The sequence below is a fragment of the Aulonocara stuartgranti genome (assembly GCF_965226115.1).
Source record: "Aulonocara stuartgranti genome assembly, chromosome: 3".
Classification (NCBI taxonomy): Eukaryota; Metazoa; Chordata; class Actinopteri; order Cichliformes; family Cichlidae; genus Aulonocara; species Aulonocara stuartgranti.
The window spans coordinates 12,224,019-12,245,298 of NC_138941.1; the positions used below are offsets into that span (position 1 = coordinate 12,224,019).

The 21,280-nt window shown below is 45.3% G+C and overlaps 1 protein-coding gene across 3 annotated transcripts in view; it reads right to left on the bottom strand.

Annotated features, from left to right (window-relative positions):
• Positions 1-4,841: 4,841 nt before the first annotated feature.
• Positions 4,842-21,280, bottom strand: part of LOC309702369 (uncharacterized protein) — a 39,249-nt gene continuing 22,810 nt past the window's right edge. Inside the window, exons 1-3 of one of the 3 annotated variants that reach the window (XM_082527074.1) lie at positions 10,598-11,271; positions 5,606-5,757; positions 4,842-5,437 (exon numbers count right to left, since the gene is read on the bottom strand). In XM_082527074.1, coding sequence (XP_082383200.1) covers positions 5,239-5,437; positions 5,606-5,757; positions 10,598-10,684 — 438 coding nt within the window. In that variant the 5' untranslated portion in view covers positions 10,685-11,271 and the 3' untranslated portion in view covers positions 4,842-5,238. Of the gene's footprint in view, positions 5,438-5,552; positions 5,758-10,597; positions 11,272-21,280 lie in introns of those variants that run through there. The other 2 variants (XR_014275458.1, XM_082527075.1) reach the window with 2 other exon arrangements.

The following is a 21,280-nucleotide window of genomic DNA, read 5'->3' on the forward strand; positions in this document are numbered from 1 at the left end:
AGTCCAAGAAAATACCAGCTGGAGTTCAGCTGCATTTGAAGAAGTCAAAGAAAAGTAAGGATGGCAAAGGGCGACGTTTTCTTCCAAAGAGCTGCAAACATGGTCGACGCCTCATTAGAAGAATCATCTGGACATTTGTGAGGAACTCTAACCAAGAAAGCAACGTCACACAGATCCAACAGACAGTTTCCATGACTGCAAGTGTTGAGTGGAAAAATGCTACATTGCATTATTGCATCCTCTCACCACAGGAGGCGCTGTTGGCACCACTGATTGCTGATCAGCTGTTCTCTGATGATCTGATTGATACTGTGAATAACGGGACTCACTGAACTCTGTGACACAGTGAAGATTACAGAGTTTAACTTCACCCTTTAAGACTGACCACAGAACCAAGTCCGCCAGAGCTTTTGTTATATTTTTACATGCTGTGGAGCCATTTGTGGGAGCATTTCAAGTTGCTATACATCAATACAACTGTTATAGCCCTAATTTTAATAATATGTGTGCATTAAGTCCATAGTAACTACATAAACTGCAAAAACAACCTCTGCTCATCCATCTCTGTGTGTATCAGGATACATTTGGTTCATAATACACAGAAAAATCAGAGTTATTACCTGTAATAAATGTGAAAGATTCCTGCAGTGATAACCAGGCAGGACTGAAACACATCCAAGCTGTCACCACGGTAACAGCACCGCCCATCCACAGGTGAGGGGAGGAGCAAAAAGAGGGACTTTGACCATTTTATACTAAAAACACTCAACTAATGTTTCTAATATGAAACAAATAAGCCCACATTAATGTGAGCGTTTATTAAATAATAATAATGATGATTTCCTCCTGATCTCATTTCCACAGCAGAGAAAACTGTGGTGTATATTGAGGTGGAGGGTGTGGTCTGTGGCTCAGGTGTAGAGTGAGGGTGGGGTGCACCACAGCAGCATGCTGGGACTGCTGAGGGTGGAGGAGGGAGTGATGATGACATCAGAGCTGCAGCACAGAGACCAGTGAACACACAGTCTGTTCATCTTTGCATAGATACAATATACAGCACAATATTGAATGACAGACACGCTGTGGGAGCTTCCACAGATACACTGACGTCAGCATCCAGAGTCCTCCTGCTGCTCCCCCCTCAGAGCCCCGTGATCAGCACCAACACATTCAGTTAGATGACAGAGTCCAGCTGCAGCTAGAATCAGCTCCCCTCTGTGAACAACAGCACAGCGTCAGTGTTTCACACTCAGTGAAAGGAGGAAACAGCAGAAGAACACCATGTGTGCTACGTTTCCCAGGACACACTACAAACTGCACAAATACAGAGCAGCACGTGGAAGGACCTGGAGCTGCATTTACAGAGCTGCAGACAGCGTGATGTCCTGTATGGACAGGTGGAAGGAACCAAGTCCTCAGCTGGAACACTCGTGTTTGTCCACAGACAGGAAACACAGCAGGAAACTTCCTCACAGAAGTGCAGCTCATGGATAACACACTTCCTGTCAGTCAGAATGAGGCTGCAGCCAAACACAGAAAGGTGTTTTTGTCCAGATGAGCCCAGAGAAGAAACACGAGTGTTCACAGACATCAGAAGCTCAGAGAGGTGAAACATGAGGTTGGAGTCCTCGTCAGCATCCAGAAGAGCTGCTGTGAAACCCTGAGTACTCATGACAGACTCTGATGGCACAAACACATCATGATTCAAGCAGAAAGACAAACATGGAGCTCCTGATCCTCCTGCATGAGAACAAGCTGACATGAGCGCTGTGTCTGAGAGTGTCTCCCTGTCACAGTGACAATAACACAGCTGCTGCTCACAGTCATTAAACTGACCTGAGGTCAGCTGTGCTCCTTACATATGAACCATGTGACCTCACATCAGTGCTGTGGATGACTGTAGTCATAGAAGAGTAGAGCTGTAGCAGGTGGTGTGAGGAGGAGGTGGTGTATTCTAGTTAACGCAGTACTGAAACACTCCAGCAGAGGGCGCTGTTAAGTCCTTATTGTAACACAGTTACTGTGTGCAGTTAGACTTCATACATAATCTGCACTTATTTCCATCAGACATGCTGTCAGTAAATGATTGGTTTCTATTGATTCTACTTCCTGTTGACTCGTTTGATGACAGTGAAACAATCACAGCTGATTGTGTGATGATGTAAACTGTCACTGTTACATTCAGTGTGTGTGACATAATGTTAGTGCAGGCTGATAACAGCCTGGTTCTGTTAGAAACACATGAACGTGTCCATAGATCAGTGTGTGTTTAACATGAGAGCTTCAGCCCTGCTGATGTGTTAAATAAAGACATGCAGGAAAACTGATGAGACTCTGAAATAACTCTTTATATTTATAATGTAACTCTGCATCAAAAGAACAACAAAGGATCCCAGACAGGTTTCTGTGAACAAAGACCATTCTGATGTTTCTGTGTTTCTAACACTTTGACATTATTAGTAAACAGACTGCAGTGAGCAGCATTTATAAAGAGCTTCTATATAAAGATATGACAGCTGTTTGACAAGTTTATCACTCTGTGTTTGGACCTGATCAGTCCAGCTGTTTACTTGAAACATGTTCATTTACCTGTTCTGTTATATTCATGTTCTTGTCTCTGTTGAAAACACATTTTAATGTCCCTCAGATTTTTCTCCCAGATGAATAAATATAAAAATGACACAAACTGACTGCAGCTACTTTTTGTCCTTTCTGTCAAAAACCTTCATGTGACTCATGAGAGACACGTTTCAGCTGTTTGTGACAGATCAGAGGCCAACAAGTCATTTATAACACTTTCCATCATTGTTTAAAGTTCTCAGTGTTTCTGTGTTGCTGCGTATAGGATCTCCCAGCATCATCACTGTGCTGTCCAATCATTGTGTGCGAGGTTACCCTTATAGTGCGATGTGTGTTTGCACAAAGAGAAGCATGTGTGTCAAATATAAATAAGCACAGAACAGAAACAGCTGCTCGTTTCTTCTGTTTAGAGTCAAGTTAGTGTTTTGTGTCTTTGTTTGAGGCCTGATGTCGAGCAGAGGTGTGTGTAACTGCACTGCTCTGTTATATGTGTGAAGTGTGTGCTTCTCTTCAGCATCATCTTTGTCACTGCTGATTCCTTTGTGTCATCATGTGTTGAGAAGAGAGAACAGTTATAACGGAGGAGCAAAAGGAAGCCCTGAAATCTGCATCAACAAGGAAGTGTTGGCTCACCAGTGATCCCAGCAGAGCCACTGGTTTGGCTCCAGTTGTTCTAGATTCAATGATGTTGTTGCTACAGATACATGTCAGCATCTTTATTGTAGTAAAGTCTTGTAATGTGAAGATAGAAACAAGGCAGCAAACAGCTCCATGATCTGATCTTAATGATGTTGTTTTTATTCCTGTCTGTCAGAACTGGATTGGAAACTATCAAAGGTCTAAAAACAGCCTCGACCCTCCCACAGAGCAAACTTTACACACGTCATCTTTCAGCTACAATCTTTGTTGCAGGGATCTTCTGCCAAACAAGGCTGAGAGAAGATTTCTTACAGCTGTCATGTTGATGCTGTTTCAGTCTTTGGGCAAACACACTCATATATTAGGGCTGATATCAGGGCTGCACAAGTTCTTTGTGTTTGTGATCATGAATAATAGAAGTGTGGAAGGCAAACATGTTATTGTTGGATGAAACTTCATGAATCCTTTGTAGATTTGAGCTGTTGGAGCCTTTCTTTTCTCTTCAGGTGTACAGATGCTGAGGAGGCAGGTGAAGCAGGTGGAGCTGTTGTGATGCTGGCAGAGGGTGTGTCTTAGTAACTCTGTGAGGCAGAACTGGATCCAACATTGTGGATGTGTTGATGTTGGAGCCATTAAGAGTCTCTGGCCACACTGTAGGATTTCCCTTTGATCCACTGTGGGGGCATTTTGGAGTCTGTCAGTGAAACTCTTCATGTTTGTGTTTGACTCCAGTTTATAGAAACAGAGAAATGTGTCATGCTTTTGTTCGGCCTCCACAAATACACACATTTGTTCATTGGTTGGACTTTTTGGAAGGAGACACATTGAAAACCATGTTAATAAGATCTTGTTGTTTCCTGTGGATCCGACACAGAGAGTGGACTTCAGACAGAAAGCGTGGAAGAGATTTTAGAGGCCGTGTGTGGCAACAGGAAGTTTCTGTGTGTTTGCTGATCTTACATGTGGAAAACAACACGTGATGTTTGTGAAGTTCTACAATGATCATTGTTCTCACAGCATTTTGAGTGGGAACAGTTCAAACTGGGAGTAGTGGGAGTTATTTACTGATTGAAACAAGCTGAATGTTTCTGTGACGATGAAGATCAGCAGCTCAGCTGATCAATGAACTGACATCTATCAGTCGTTTCATGAGATGAAGTCATCAGCAGACATTTGTTCTGACTGTGTGATGAATGTCAGAACGTCAGGGCTCTGCTTTAGTCACTGCTTGATGATCATTGGCTCATTGTTGAATCCAGGGCCCAGTCTGACCTCTGACCTTTGCTCCAGGTCTTCTGTGTTATCTCCACTTTCATGTCTGATCTTCTGCTGTATCGTCCAAAATAAACATCTGGATCATTTCCAACACTTCAGCAGATCTTTAGTTTGGGCAGTGCAGCACAGAATAACACATATTGTACTATACTGCCCACTTCCTGATCTTATTGGATCTGTGTGTGAGGTTGGTGAAGGAAACACATGTTTACTGAGTGAGTCGCTGCCATTAGGAACTAGTTTTTATATCACAGCCTGGAAATCACACAGGACCATTTCTGCAAGTGAAAAGTCGTCATTGGAGGAAAATCATTGTGTAGTTTGTGCGACTGAAGACTTGTCCCAACTACATGTGCTGCTGACCCTTGACCTTTTCTTTAGGTGCACAGAGGAGTCTGTGGGAACATCCAGAACTGAGGCATCTTGTGTACAAACGTGTTCAGACCAGATGTCAAATGATGTCAGATGTCATCCGTGAATGGATGCAACTGTGGATCGTTCCAATAAAATGAGGCAGTTTTGTAAGTACAAGCCCACTACAACCCATCATCAACATTTTAAATTACATTATACATCTTCACTGATATAAAGCACCACTATTTTAACCTGATTCACTTTTTCCACCCTAACAGTTCATTCCTCAAATCAAACAAGATATTTGACCCTAAAAAAATGCATCAACAAATAATTTTGTAATAAAATATTTATTCTTCAACTTTTCCAAGTGAAATCAAACAAGTGTGTTTAAGAGTGAAACCAGAGTGGAAGCTGCTCATATAGAGTCCAACCCAGGCTAAAGTAAGCTGAGTAGAGCAGCACCATCAAAGTGTCGGCTCTCTGAACACGGTGCAAGATCGCCATCTGCAGGACAAAACTAGTTTTTCTCGCCCTCCTCGTCAACATCAAGATGATGTCATCGTACAGCAACTGATTCCCTGTCCGTCTGGAACAAAGCATTTACATTAAAAAAGACATTTACAGAAAATACAAACACCAACAACACATCTCATCATCACATGATATTTTATTATTTATTATATTATATATTTTTATTGTACCATCAACATCAACAAATACCAGCATATTTTCTTTGAGATTGAGTAGAGTGGACCTTTCCCTTGGTTCACTTCCTGCTCGCAGCATCAGCTGACCTCTGACTTCCTGGTTAAGGTCTCTCAGCGTTGACTGGAATATCAAATCGGACTCACACCATGTTCTTGTAATGTGGTCATGTCTGTCAGCTGTTTGAAGAGCATCTCTGGCCTAAACACAATAGGAAGAACAACAACACGGCAAAAAACAACAACACATTTCCATATTAGATGAAGGGCACCGTAACTGGAAATGGTAACATTCATCTGATGCTGCTTTGGATTTATCTTCTGTTTTAGATCAACTTTGATCACTTCGAGCCATCTTAAGTCCATTTGTTCTTCTCACTAACATCTCGTATGATTTCAGATCCCTGCTGTTCCTCAGCTGCCCTGTAGGTTTGTGCTTTGACCTCCAGAGGGCGACAAATCAGCACAGACAGAGAGCTCCATTCAAACTTTGCTGCCATCAGGAATAATTCTTCAAATATAATCATCAGTGTTTGAGCAGTTATGATATCAGGGACAATCTAGACATGTGTGACAATACTGAACATGTCACATGACACACCTCAAACATCATGTGATCCACTCTCAGTCTGCACTTTCATTCATGACTTCAACAGGTTGAAATGAGCTTTGAAGAAACATTCAGTGAAATAAATCTTTCATGGATTCATGTGAGCAGCAGATGAACTTTACAAAGAATCAGTGGATTTATCTTCTGTTTTAGATCAACTTTGATCACTTCGACCCATCTTAAGTCCGTTTGTTCTTCTCACTCACTAACGTCTCGTATGATTTCAGATCCCTGCTGTTCCCCAGCTGCCCTGTAGGTGGCCTCAGTGTGTCTCACACCATTTACAGATGATTACAGGTCGTTTACAGTTCAAACAGGTCCAACATAAGAAATATGTAGAAAATATCCTGCTATAACAGTTTGGGTCAAAGTGCAGATGTTCCAGATGTTCTGAGTCTCTCTGTGTTTCATGTTAACATGTAGATGTTGGACCAAAGTGAAGCTTTTTGATGTGACAGCAGGAATGTGAAGTGTAACTCTGAGCTGTAGGAAATGAAACTAAACGGACTTTTTCTCCTTTATTTATAGGAAAGTGTAGGAGAGCAACAGATGAACAAGCGTTACTGTAACAGGAAACATCAGAGGACCTTTATGTTCATCATCATCACTGTTTCCTTGTTCTGTCACAAACACACAACACTTCCTGCTCTCTCTCTGATGGATCTGATTGGCTGTTTCATTCACAGGAGGTCAGGGCGTCACACAAACAGCTTTAACTGCACAACGACACACTTTAAATCATCTACAGACAAACCTGTGTGTTTGATTTATGAAGAAATAATAAAGACGTGTGTACAGCTGTCCATGAAGCAGCTTCTCACACAAACTCTGACACTTCAGCCACTTTAATTCCTGCAAAGCTGCGTAATAAAGAGCTGTGACTGCTATGAGCTGCTGATGATGACTGCATGAAGCTCTCAGCTGAAGCTTCTTTCATTTATTTTAATGTTAATGTCGCCTTTTTAAGTCTGTGTGAGGATTTTAATGACACACATTAAAGGAGCTTCTTTGATTAGAACCAAATTCATGTTGATTTTCAGCCTGAAATGATAAAAACTTTAATAATTCTGTTTATAATCATCAACCTGGAGACTAATGAAAAGTATAATAGTGAAAAAAAGCCTTTATTATTTGAGTAATGCCTGAATCTGCTCAGAGACGGAGACAACACAGAGGTGTTGATGAAAGTTTGACATTAACTGAATTAAAAACAAAGTGCTCTTATTGTGAAAATCTGCCTCCTACTTCTTTAAATCATTTTTATGTATTTTTTAACCTCACAGTGAAACATTGAGGCATTAATCTGACACAGTTTGATCAGCAGCTGTGTTTTCACTGACGTTTCACTTTGATTTGTTCAGACTGAGCAGAGAGGATCGGTTCTCTGTGTGCGCACTGCTGAGAAACACAAGCTCATTTCTGCTGTTTCATGAAAAGTGTTATGGAGGAACAAGAAGTTCAGCCTCTAAACTCTCAGCGTGAGGACTGAGTGAAGAGTTTCAGAGCAGAGAGTTTTGGCTCACAGCTTTTAGCGTCTACACAAAGAGACGATTACGCACTTGATCTGAGAACATCTCCACCTCCTACAAACAAACTCTCCTACGAGCAGCTGTCACAACCACAACAGGCAGAAGACTGGATTTCTTCAGGTCAGATTTCATGCAGTTTGCATAAATTGTGTGTCACAGACTTTGTAGTTCACATTTGTGTGACTCGTTTAAATCTTCTCCTCCTGAAAGTGAAACTCTTACAAACACATCAGGCCACAACCTGCTGCAGGTTAATGATTGATCTGAAGGCAGCTGACCTTTGAGCAGGAACTTGTGAGTCTTTTATTGTGTTTAGCACTGCCAAGTGCTGGCCTCTGCTTCCACCATCACATTTACACTGGTAGGTTCAGCACTGCTGCCTGCTTCAGACTGAATCCAGCAGCACAAAGACACAAGTTAATAAAATCAGCATCTATTCCTTTATCACTGCTTTGTTACAGAGGAGAACAACGCTCCAGTAACGTGTAATCCCATTATTTTTTTGAAGTAACGAGTAAAGTAAGGGATTACTATTGCAAAAACAGTAATTAGATTACCGTTACTTTCCCGTAGGAACGCTGCGTTACTGCGTTACTAAAACCGTGATTTTTTTGCAAGAATGTCTCACGACAGTGACGTAAGCGAGTGCGCCGTTAGTGACAACAGCTGTGTGCAGATCAACAATGGATCACATATCGAGTGCAGAGAGAGTATGAGCGTGCAGCGTTTAAAGCGTGGAAGTACTGACCTTACTTTGAGTTTGATTCCATAAAAAGTGACAAAAACATTAGTGTCCGCTGTGCGTGGGAAGAAAACTTCTTTTTACAGCGAAAAAACCCCTAAACTTCCAACAAGCACCGAGTAGCTACGACGTAATGGGAAACTCACAGAGAAACTCGCGGATTCTTCCACTGACCGCGGCACACCTGCACCAGGGTAAACCTCCGCCTACCCCACTCCTGCTTTACAGGTGAAAATAGAGCAACAGGACCGCTGAGTCTGTGACTTTATTTATTTTCTGCTGTGTTTTACTTGCATCTATTTGAAAGACTGAGTGTAAACACAAAAAATATTTTATTTTATGTGCTGGAATGTGCAGAAAATAGGTTTAAATGTTAAACTAATTTCTTCCAGTCAGAGAATGTTGCAGATAATTAAATGTTTGCTTGATGCATAAAGTTAAAAGATTAAAACTAATAAAACAAGTTTTAAAAAGAGACTTTTCCATTTGATTACATTTTGTATGATGGATTATGTAGAAAAAGTAGAATTGGGCTGAAAGATCTATCGCTTTATCACCTACTCAGGTTGGAAATCGGGTTTTTAAAAAGTAACTAAGTAATTAATTACTTTTGAAAATAAGTAATCAGTAAAGTAACGGGATTACTTTTTTTGGGAAGTAATTAGTTACTGATTACTTTTTTCAAGTAACTTGCCCAACACTGGACAGAGTGTTGGCTTCATCACCGACACACGTCACCACATCAGGAAACAGCTGGTTCAGTGAGTATTTAAGGTTCACTGCAGACAAACTGGAGAAAAACGAATCACATGAAACATTTGTTACTGGTTTCTGACCTCGTCGTAGAGACTCACATACCTGTGTTCTGCTATCAGTGTGATCACATGTGCTGGTACAGTTTGCCAGGTTGACCCATGTAACCTCCACTATCCTGTAGACGTGGAATATGTTTCACATATGGATCGCTTCATTACTCGACTATGACTGTGTGCTTCACAGGTGCTTACTGAAGTGCTGCTTTACACAAAACCAGACAGTAAAAATAAGAACTGCAGGTCCAGACCACAGGTTTATGTGTTGATAATGATGATGTGCAGTCACTCATTGTCACAGGATACTTCCTGCAATGATGCTACAGGTCACGCAGTTCTGCAGAAGTGGAGGAAACAGATGCTTTTCCTAACAGAGACACTTTAATGACTTAAAGAATCTAACTGACACACAAACCTCAGTTTGTCTGACATTCATGAGAGTAAATGCTCCTGAATGTTCTGTTAGTTCACTGGATGTTCACCTGACTTCAAATGTAAAGATCCCTGAGACAAACTCTCACAAGTTCAGCGGCGACGCGATCGCACAACCAGCCGCGACGTTAAAGGCCGACGCGCTCACTACCTTTGGTTACAGCTCTCAGCTCACACGACATACACAAAAATAATGACAACACGAGTCCTCTGTAGGACGTCACTGTGGTTTACTGACAATGTTCTCAACAACAGACGCACAACCCTGGTTTGGTCTGGTTATTTGTGTTGTACGGCTTCGTTGGTCTGACGAGCTTTTAGGGATGTCAGCAGAAGGATTTCACGTGCTGAGGTCATATTTATGAATCAACCTGAACAGCTAATACTTTACCTCTTTATTTTATAACACATATGAACACGTTATAGTAGATTTGTGCAATGTGTGTTTCACGTCTTTATGGGCGTATAGATCTGTAAACAGGCTGATGGGTGTGTGTCTGTTTATTGTAGCGGTGCAGAAATGTTAAAAATGATGATAATAACAACACTTCTCACATCAGGCTACAACACAAACCTCCTGATAGCTGCAAACAGCAAAACCCCCAACGACAGGCGCACAAAGAGCGAGCAGGGACCCACCCTGACAGCATGTGAGCCTCCTACTACGACTCACTGTGGAGCAACACAACACCAGGAGACGGAGGATATGAGAGAGGATACAGCTGCTGTGGGGGAGCAGCCACACACTCCACAGGAGACGACGGGGTGAGAGATGGTTCGGTGCTCCTAACATCATGTGGACGCTCGTCTGCACATAAACAAACCTCACCTAACCCCACCTCCTTTCTCTTTTTGCAGGGTGGGGTGCTCCATCCTTACACACTTTGCACCACGTGGCGCTCCATCTATTCGTTTACCTTCTTGGGTCTCTTCCTCCTCTGTCCCAGCCCGTTGAGGCGATCGCTGGGGTCCAGCCTGTAGTGGGAGTGGCTGTCCTCGCTCATCCTGTCCCCGTCCACTCCGGGTTATTCCTTTCTTCTTTCTGTCCTCTGAATCGAGCTGACCTCTCTCCTCTCTGGTCCTCGCTCTCTGAGCCGGCAGAGCATGAGAGAGAGGAGTGGTTGGGGAGAGGGAGGGGAGACGAGCCAGGGAGGGAGGGAGCACAATGGTGTTGCCATGGCAGCAGCTGCCACCAGTGTTTATCTGGAAACGTCGCTGGCAAACCAGAATAGTTGCCACACGTTGCCACACTCGCACACTCGGCAGCCACACGTTTGTGTGCGACCTGCCCGTGGCTTCCTCGTTACAGACACACCGAGAGGAAACGCTCAGACACAAAGGCCGAACATGAACGAACACTCGTGTGTGGGAGGAACAGGGCACAGACTCCACGCCGTCGTTAAAGATGGCGTGTGTGCTAAACGGAGCTGTGCGCTGATCGATCAGTCAAGTGAAAAAAAACAAAGGAAGCTATCTGGATGGAGTTTGCTGCTCCCACTAATCAAAGAGATGCATCACAGCTGGAGCTGATTGATGCACGAGCCACCGTTTGCACCACCGACTCCACGCTTGTGTTTCCTTTCTGCACCATGTTGTTAACACTGACCCCACACAGACACACACAGACCCACACAGATCCACACAGACACACACAGATCCACACACACACACACACACACACACACAGACACACACGTCCTGCATGCTAAGAAGTGAGTGAAGGATGCAGAGGTGCTGAGACACTGAGGATGTGGGAGCACAGACACCGTTCAGCCTGTGTTTGTGTATCAGAATGAATCAGGCAGAAAAACATTAAAAGCAAACTGGTTGTCCTAAAGTGAATCAGGCTGCAGTCAAACTTCAGCTGATCTCTCATCAAAGCTCCCAGATCGATTCGTGCTCCAGTTTCACCATTTCAGCAACACTGTGGGAGAACGGGGTCAGCTTTCAGCAGGGGCCACGATTATGCACAGAAGGAAGACGGGACACGGCCGGTCCTTCAACCATCGTATGGATGTAAGAGCCTAACACAGGTAACACAGGTCACAGCAGCAGAGCTGGCAGCAGCTTTGTGCGCTTGTAGAAAACTCAGCGGTACTGCAGAGGTTGTGTACTTTACCAGGGAAACGTATGTATTTTGTGTGTGGTTGAAGATTTCCAGGTTGTGTGTTCTCCTGTTTTATTCAGTTTATCAGAAGTCAGCAACTAAAATGTAAAAGCAGCTAAAAAGAAAAGACAATGATAGCATTGTGTGCACAGTGTGTTACAGAGCTGTTGGTGGCAGTCCAATCCAATCCAATCTTATTTATAAAGCACTTTAAAATAGCCAGCACAGGAACAAAGTGCTGCACGGAAAATAAGTTAAAACAATAGAACAACAGAAAACAGCAAAATAAATAAATAAAACACATAAAACATCAAATGAAAACAAAACAAGATAAAACAGCATCGAATCACCTAAAAACAACTGAAATAAAAACCAACATCTCACGTGGTGTCAAAGCTCAGGGTAAAGAGGCGGGTTTTCAAGACTTAAAAACAGGTAAAGAAGTGGCCTGTCTGATCTCCAAAGGAAGCTCGCTCCACAGTTTGCAGCTGCTACAGCAAAAGCAGGATCTCCTCTAAGTTTACGCCCAGTCCTGGGTACATGCAGGAGCAGCTGATCAGCTGGCCTGTATGAGGCTGTCGCAGCTCAGAGAGATGAGATAGGGCGAGGCCATGGAGAGCTTTAAAAGTAAATAAAAGAATTTTAAAATGAATCCTAAGAGAAATGGGCAGCCAGTGACGTGAAGCTAAAACAGGGGAAATGTGCTCAAACTTTCGAGTGCCAGTTAAAAGACGAGCTGCAGCATTTTGACTAATATATGATGCGCTGACCCCAACATGAAGGTCATCACAGTAATGCAGCCGAGTGCTGACAAAGGCCTGGATCACTGTCTCAAAGTGCTGCCGTGAAAGAATTGGCTTTGTTTTTGCAGCTGCCTGAGCTGAAAGAAGCTAGATTTGACCACTGCCTTGATTTGACCACTGCAGGTAGAATGAAATGCCAGCATGTTGTTCACACTTCTTACCCGAGCTGTTCTCCAGCGCATCCGTGAGTGTGGCTGTGAACAGAGGAAGCACTCGAGCAGAAAGTGCTCGTGTGAATGAGTTCAGAGTAGAGCAGCTCGATGTGGGAACAACTCGTGGCGTTCATTTAGAGAACGAATATGTTCATGGTTACTGTATCTCCTCAGCCGAGCCGCCCTTCGTGCCCCTCCCACAGCCACATGCTCCGTCAGCCTGCCTGGCAGAGAGGGAGGGGGGCGTCTGGCCTAGTGCCAGGCTCTCTCAATATTTTATGAGAGGGAGGGGAGGGAGGAGGTGCAGCGGGTTGGTTGGGGGTTAAGAGACTAGCTACACTGAACTACGACGGGGAAACAATTATCCTCCCTGCTGAATTTATAAGTTTGCTCACTTACAGAGAAATGAACAGTCTCTGATTTTTACCTGAGTTTAGAAACATCGAACAAAAAACATATCAGTTATGAACAGATCTGCATGTCCCTGAATGAAGTGTGTGATCCTCTACAACCCTGGATCCCACAGACTGGCTGTGGGACTCTCAGCATATAGATGCAAAGGGCGTCAGCATGAAGCTCGGTGACTGTGGGTGCAGCAGTTCTGACCATGATGTGATCTGTCAGCCTCATGGGCGGAGGATGATCATAGGAAAGGTGCTGGATGGGCCCAAACTCACACAGGAGGAGCTGGTTAATGGTGAGAAGGCAGGTGGATGACAGTCACCACATACTGGTAACACTGGTAGAGGATTGAACTACTGCAGCACCCACGCGGTTTAGCATGTACAAGCCCGTCTGAGGTTTGACCGTCTGGATGATTGGCTGAAGGCTGAGAAATGCTGAGTGTGACACACCAACATCCCCACAGTCAAACACACAGTGGTGGCCGTGGATGGGTGCAAACAAAGCAGGGGCTGAAGAAGAAGTGGGCTAGCCAGCCTCCAGAGCCTCCTTTACTAAATCTGTGGAAGCAGCTGTAAAGAGCAGTGGGCCAAAATCCCTCCGGACATGTCGGCACTTTTTGATCAGTTCAGATTCTGGGAGATCGCTCTGATATAAAACATGTATAGACCAGAAACGAACAGAAACATCCGTTATTGTCCTGATTGGGGAAATCCCGGTGCTCCAGCAGCAGAGTGACGGGCAGGAGCAAAGCCTCACACAAATAAGAACTACGAGACTTACAGTAACAATAAGAGCTGAACAACATGTAACAGCAGCAGAGTGACGGGCAGGAGCAAAGCCTCACACAAATAAGAAACACGAGACTTACAGTAACAATAAGAGCTGAACAACATGTAACAGCAGCAGAGTGACGGGCAGGAGCAAAGCCTCACACAAATAAGAAACACGAGACTTACAGTAACAATAAGAGCTGAACAACATGGAACAGCAGCAGCGATGGAAACAACCTCGTGTTTGTTGGAGCAGGGATGGTTAGAAAGAGACGACGCTGCTTTGTGCACGGACCATATTTATGAGTACGAGTAGTGAGTTTAATGATATTTCAATTATATGACAAATATCCAGTGTTGGGGAGTAACAGAGTACACGTATGAGTAACTGTATTCTGTTACAGTTACTGTTTAAACAGGTGGTATTTAGAATACAGTTACTTTGTTGAAATAAATGGATTACACTGCATGTTGGGGAGTAACAGAATACATGTACGAGTAACTGTATTCTGTTACAGTTACCGTTTAAACAGGTGGTATTCAGAATACAGTTACTTTGTTGAAATAAATGGATTACACGGCGGTACTTTCCTGTTTCATATTGTGGCGGGTCAGGACTGTTTGGGTTTATTTGACATGTTCTGTTGTTCCAGGCGGCAGCGTTGTGGTTGCCATGGTTACAGGGTGACACGCTGCGTGTTTCCTGGGTGAGAGAGGCCTTGTTGTTGTTGTGCTAAGCTAACAGGCAGAATGTAGCATCATGGGCAGTGTAGTCCGTGCTGCAGGGAGGATGGACTGCTGTACCCGTGATGTGTCTGTGAGCGAGGGAGGGAGAGAAAGGAAAAGCACGAGCTGTCACCGAGCAGAAACGGGAGCTGGAAGCATGTAAATATAATAATAACCACTGCAAGAAGAGAGCCTGACGAGCCCAGCTGTGAGTAAGCTGTTAAGACTAGACCGTACACCGTGTTCCTGTTTTCCTCCGAAAACAATAAGTTCTGTTGTCTGTGAAGGTTCTCAGTCATCCAGGTCATCGTAGTCTGAGGAGCTTGCAAAGAAAAGCGTCTGGACTTCTTTAAGTTGCTTGAAGACGTTTCACCTCTCATCCGAGAAGCTTCTTCAGTTCTAAGAACAGAGGTTTGACTCTGTTCTGCTCCTTTGACAATAAGTTCTGTTGGAGCAGCCTTTCAACGCCTCTCTGTCTCTGCTAGCAAAGTTGACCCAGACAACAAAGTAAAGCTCGTTTTCAGCTACGAGCCGACACGAACCCGACACGAACCCGACACGAACCCGACACGAACCCGACGTGTTAGCCAGAGGTCCCTTTACTACGGTTCGGAGCCGCGGACCTTCAGTAACAGTAATAAATCACAGCAACAGTACATTCATGTAATTGTAAACAGCATGATAATATATTAAGTAATCCAAAGTATTCAGAATACATTACTCTCATTGAGTAACGTTACAGAATACATTTTGGGGCATGTAATCTGTAATCTGTAGTGGAATACATTTGAAAACACTGCAAATATCCAGCACACTGACAGCTGTGACCTTATACACATGCCCAGTGAAAGGTTGATTGAACACTGTACATCGTATATAGCTGGTCTGGGGTCAGATTCTGCCAACCAGGCAGCGCTGCCTCATGACACGGGGCTGGATCAGCCATCTATTGATCCATCCCAGAGAAGATGAAGGACACGTGATGATGACACCACTGTGCAGTTCACATTGGAGGGCTTTATTCCATCCACTGAGTCATCAGAGCTGTGGGCCTTCTGTGAGCTCTGCAGTGTGGCTGACAAAGCTGACATTAAGTGTCCAACTTTCAGGATTTTTGCTAAGCTGTCACTCACTGTAGCTATCATCTCACACACTTGGCTACTTTTCTCTGTAAAGGTGTTTGATGACAGAGTCTTAACCCCTGCATATGAAGATAATGTGTTTGATATATCTGTTAATACCTGACACGACTTCTTTCCTTTCAAGTCTGTTTCACATCCAATTGTAGAGACAAGTGTGTCAGAGGATCGTGTGAAAGGATGTTCTGTCTTTCTTCAACATACATATCTGTGTCACGTATTTACATAAAGAGAAATCGTATCGATGGCGAGGCTGGCGAGGAGGGCCCGCCCTCACCGATCCACCGTTTATATGCAGCCTGTGTCTTTCATGTGTCTCCACCTGGATCCCTGCTGAGCCACTTCCTCCCCAGCCCTCAGAAACACTGTTGCTATAGTAATTGTATCTAAGTGAATAACCATAGCAACCACAGAGATGTTTTGGATGGCACAATGGTAGCTGCTGGTTTTAAGTGCTGGAGATCAAAGGGGCCTAACGTTGTTAGGGAAGAGGAGGGGGGTTAATCAGTGTCGGGGAAAACGGAGACCAGCGGGGTCGGCAGGAGCAAGCAGGAGGCAAAGGGAGGAGCGAGGAGAACGACGGTTTTCCCTCATGGCACCAACACCCGTCCCATTTCCCTGCGGTCCAATAATTAGCTGTTTGGGGTATACTGCGACAGGAAGACGGCTCCTGCTGTCGAGCTTGCAGTGATGGTTAGTAGCTGTTCCACCCATGCTGTGTGAAACTTAATACACGGCCTCATTAAAGATGGAAATTAGCCTTTGGCTATAATCTGGCATGTTTACATTCATGTAATTTTTCTTTTTACATTTATGTTCATTAACATGCACGGTCCTAAATAAATAAATTAAATTAAATCACTTCCTAAGGAGATTTGGTTTCAAGGTCAAATTTATTTATATAGCACATTTCAAACAGCCGATGCTGCACAAAGTGCTTAACAATATAAAAATGGTATTAAAAAGCAACAATGTAACACAATCATAACAGTAAAAACAATAATAGGACAGTAAAAGAATTAAAACAATAACTAAACTAATTCAAATAAGACCAGAATGCTTGGGTCATAGTGTGTTAAAAGCCAGGGCATAGAAATGTGTCTTTAGTAAAGATTTAAATTTGTTTGTGCAGATCTAATATTTAAGGGGAGACTATTCCAGAGTCTGGGACCTGCCACAGAGACGGATCTATCACCACGGGATGTGAGGTCAGTCCGTGGGATGGACAGCATTAGTTTTGAGCTGGACCTCGTGGTTTGTCCTGGAGCATAGGCAGAGAGGGGCTCAGACAGGTAAGGAGGGGCTCGGGCATTAATGACTTAAAAACAAAAAGTAGAAGTTTAAATCCTGTAGGAGACAGGAAGCCAGTGTAGAGAAGCTAAAACTGGGGTTATATGCTCTCTCCGCTTGGTACCAGTTAGCAGGCGAGCAGCTGCATTTTGAACCATCTGAAGACGATGGATGGAGGCCTGATCTAGACCATAACACAATGAATTGCAGTAGTCTCATCTGCAAGTAAGGGAAAGGTGAATAAGACGCTCAAAGACGTTAGGAGGTCTGGCTTTACCTTGGCCAGCTGTCTTAACTGAAAGAAGCAGGACTGAACACTGCACTCACCTGCTTCTTCACTTTAAAAGAACCATCAATGTAGACACCGAGCTTTTTACACGTGTTTCAAGTAGCGGTGCTTTATCAGGCCAGTACAGGTCAGCCTAATCACTGGTTTCAAACTCCCAGTAATGAAACTGGGGAACACTGGTTGTGCTCAACCTACAAAATATTTCACGTTCCTGCAATATGTGCTGAGCACGCACGACAGACATGAAGCAGACAGGATCACAGCTGATCTTCTCTCGCTCACGAGTGAGCTAGTTAATGTTGGGAGTCACAGAGGGAGCGCTACGATCAACCTTTAAATCAAAACGGTTCACCTCCGACACAAGGCGTCCAGTCGACGCAGAACCCAACGCAAGGCATCGTCTGAGGGTTCTTCCATCCATCACTGAAACCATTCTGTGTAGGTGCAGAGACACCCCAAGAATCCAGGTGTTATGTGGCAGCTTCGTGCACAAATGTTATTAATAAGTAGCTGTTATTAGAGCGACTCAAAGGGTGCTGAGTGGTTGGGATGTCCCCCAGACCATCACTGAAACACCAGAGCAGCCGTGCTGACGAGGTTCCAGCAGCACGATGCTCTGCAGCCTCTTCCACATGTGCTCAGCATGCAGCGGCTCTCATCTGTGAAAAGCACAGTTCTGGTCTTTGGTGGGAAATGTTAATCAGACTGCATGATGTCAGTTCACCCTGCATCCACAACAAAGAAGAAGAAGCCGTATGTAAACATAACATACAAACTGACCGAGGACAAGAGGGAACAGTGCTGCTGTCAGTCCAACGTGTCCACGTCCTCTGGACTAAGAAGGGGAGAAACCGTCCAACTGTCATAATCACAGCCACACACCTGCATCAGTGATGGTCTGCATGACTGTGGATGGCGCCGGTGAGGTCGGCTGCCGTCACGACTGCTCCGACCACTTTTTCTTTGTCTTTGTTTTTTAAGTTAGTTTTCAGCGTTTCTAAATCGGCAAAATCATCACCATTGGGTACATTAGGTATGACAGTGACACTCTTGTTTCTATTGGTATACAATGTACTCACAATTCGAAGTTTTTAACTCCGGATCCGAGCTGGCCGAGTGAGATCTCGAGGGAGAACAAAGGGAAGCGGCGGCGGCCTAGAGGGAAGCGAGCCGGCGTCAGGAACAGGCTGAGAGCTCGTGCACACCGCACACCTCTGCCTAGCATCCTGCTCGCCAACGTCCAGTCACTGGAGAACAAGCTTGACGACCTCAGGGCCAGGATAAAGTTCCAGAGAGACATTCGGGACTGCAATCTCCTCTGCTTCACCGAGACATGGCTGAACCCAGCGGTGCCGGACCACGCCATCCAGCCGGCCGAGTTCTTCTCGGTTCACCGCATGGACAGGACACGGGACTCGGGGAAGTCAAGGGGAGGCGGCGTGTGTTTAATGGTGAACAACAACTGGTGCAACAGTGCGAACGTTGTTCCTCTCACACGCTCCTGCACACCAAATCTGGAACTACTGTCCATCATGTGTCGTCCTTTTTATCTACCTCGGGAATTTACATCGGTCATTGTAAGTGCCGTTTATATTCCACCACAAGCGGACACGGTCACCGCCTTATGCGAGCTGCATGAGGCACTCACACAGCACCAGACACAACACCGGGACGCTGCGCTTATTGTGACGGGGGACTTTAATAGCGCCAACCTCAAACGCGCAGCGCCGAACTTTTATCAACACATCACCTGCCCCACCAGGGGTGAAAGGACACTGGACCACTGCTACACTACGGTCAAGGACGGCTACAAGGCACAATCCCGCCCCCCGTTTGGCAAATCTGATCACGCCGCCATCTTCCTCATGCCAAAATACAAACAAAGGCTGAAACAGGAAGTTCCGGTTCAGAGGAAGGTCGCGCGCTGGACGGATCAATCGGTGGCCGCGTTACAGGACGCACTCGATGACGCAGACTGGGGCATGTTCAGAAACAGCTCCGACGATGACGTCAACGTGTTTACGGAAGCGGTTGTGGGATTCATCGGGAAACTAGCGGATGATACCGTGGAGACAAAGACTATCACAACGTTTCCCAACCAGAAGCCGTGGGTGGATAAAACCATCCGCGACGCTCTGAGATCCCGCACCGCTGCCTACAACACGGGACTCATGACGGGGGACATGGACCCGTACAAAGCCGCGTCATATAACGTGCGGAGGGCGGTGAAAGAGGCGAAGCAGCGCTACGGGAGGAAACTAGAGTCACAACTCCAACAGAGTGACTCTAGGAGCCTGTGGCGGGGACTAAGGACAATAACGGACTATAAAGCACCAACAACCGGTATGACGAACGCGGCCGTGACTCTGGCAGACGAGCTGAACACTTTCTATGCTCGCTTCGAGGCTGCAGCTAAGGTCTCCAACAATGCTAGTGTTAGCGGCGCTAACGGCTGCAGACAGGAAGATACTGCCAGCACCGGAAACGTGCTCGTCATCTCCGAGCATGAAGTAAGGAGAGCCTTCAAGAGAGTGAACACCAGGAAAGCAGCAGGACCTGACGGCATCCCAGGTCATATCCTAAGAGACTGCGCATACCAGCTAGCTCCTGTGTTCACTGAGATATTCAACATCTCTTTATCTCAGTCGGTGATCCCCACATGTTTCAAAGAGTCCATCATTGTTCCTGTCCCGAAGAAACCCCACCCTGCTTCTCTCAATGACTATCGCCCTGTAGCCCTCACCTCAGTAGTGATGAAGTGCTTTGAACGCCTGGTCAGAGACTTCATCATTTCTTCACTACCAGACACACTGGACCCACTACAGTTCGCTTACCGTCCAAATCGTTCCACAGACGATGCCATCTCTCATCTCCTCCACACATCACTCACTCACTTGGACACTAGAAGGGGGAATTATGTTAAAATGCTCTTCATAGACTACAGCTCTGCATTTAACACCATAATTCCCTCCACACTCACCACCAAGCTGGAGCATCTGGGACTCAGCTCATCTATGTGTCAGTGGATCTCCAACTTCCTAACTGGCAGACCACAGGCAGTAAGGATGGGCGGACATGTCTCAGCCTCCACCACTCTCAGCACTGGAGCCCCCCAGGGGTGTGTTCTGAGCCCCCTGCTGTACTCTTTGTACACATATGACTGTGTGGCCACTACCAGCTCCACCACCATCATCAAGTTTGCTGACGACACCGTCGTGGTGGGCCTGATCTCTGATAACAACGAGACGGCCTACGTGAAGGAGATTAGGAATCTGGAGAACTGGTGCCAGAGGAACAACCTCCTTCTAAACGTCAGTAAGACAAAGGAGCTGATAGTGGACTTCAGCACTAAGCAGGAGAGGAACTACCAGACCCCCGTCATCAACGAGTGCCCAGTGGAGAGAGTGAACAGCTTCAAATACCTCGGAGTTCACATCACGCAGGACCTGTCATGGTCCTGTCACATCAACACCGTGGTGAAAAAGGCCCGTCAGCGTCTCTACCACCTCAGACGCTTGAGAGACTTCCAACTGCCCTCCAAGGTGCTCAGGAACTTTTACTCGTGCACCATAGAGAGCATCCTGGCGGGAAACATCTTAACCTGGTTCGGGAACAGCACCATGCAGGACAGACGAGCTCTACAGAGGGTTGTGCGGTCAGCTGAGCGCACCATCCGCTCCGAGCTCCCTGACCTGCACTCAATCTACAGCAGGCGGTGCTGGACCAAGGCCAGGAAGATCGTGAAGGACCTCAGCCATCCCAACAACAGACTGTTCTCTCTGTTGAGGTCAGGAAAGCGATTCCGCTCCCTGAAGACCAACACAGAGAGACTGAGGAGGAGCTTCTTCCCACAGGCGATACGGTCTCTCAATCACACCACCACACAGTACTGACCCACACATACAGTTCTTACACACAC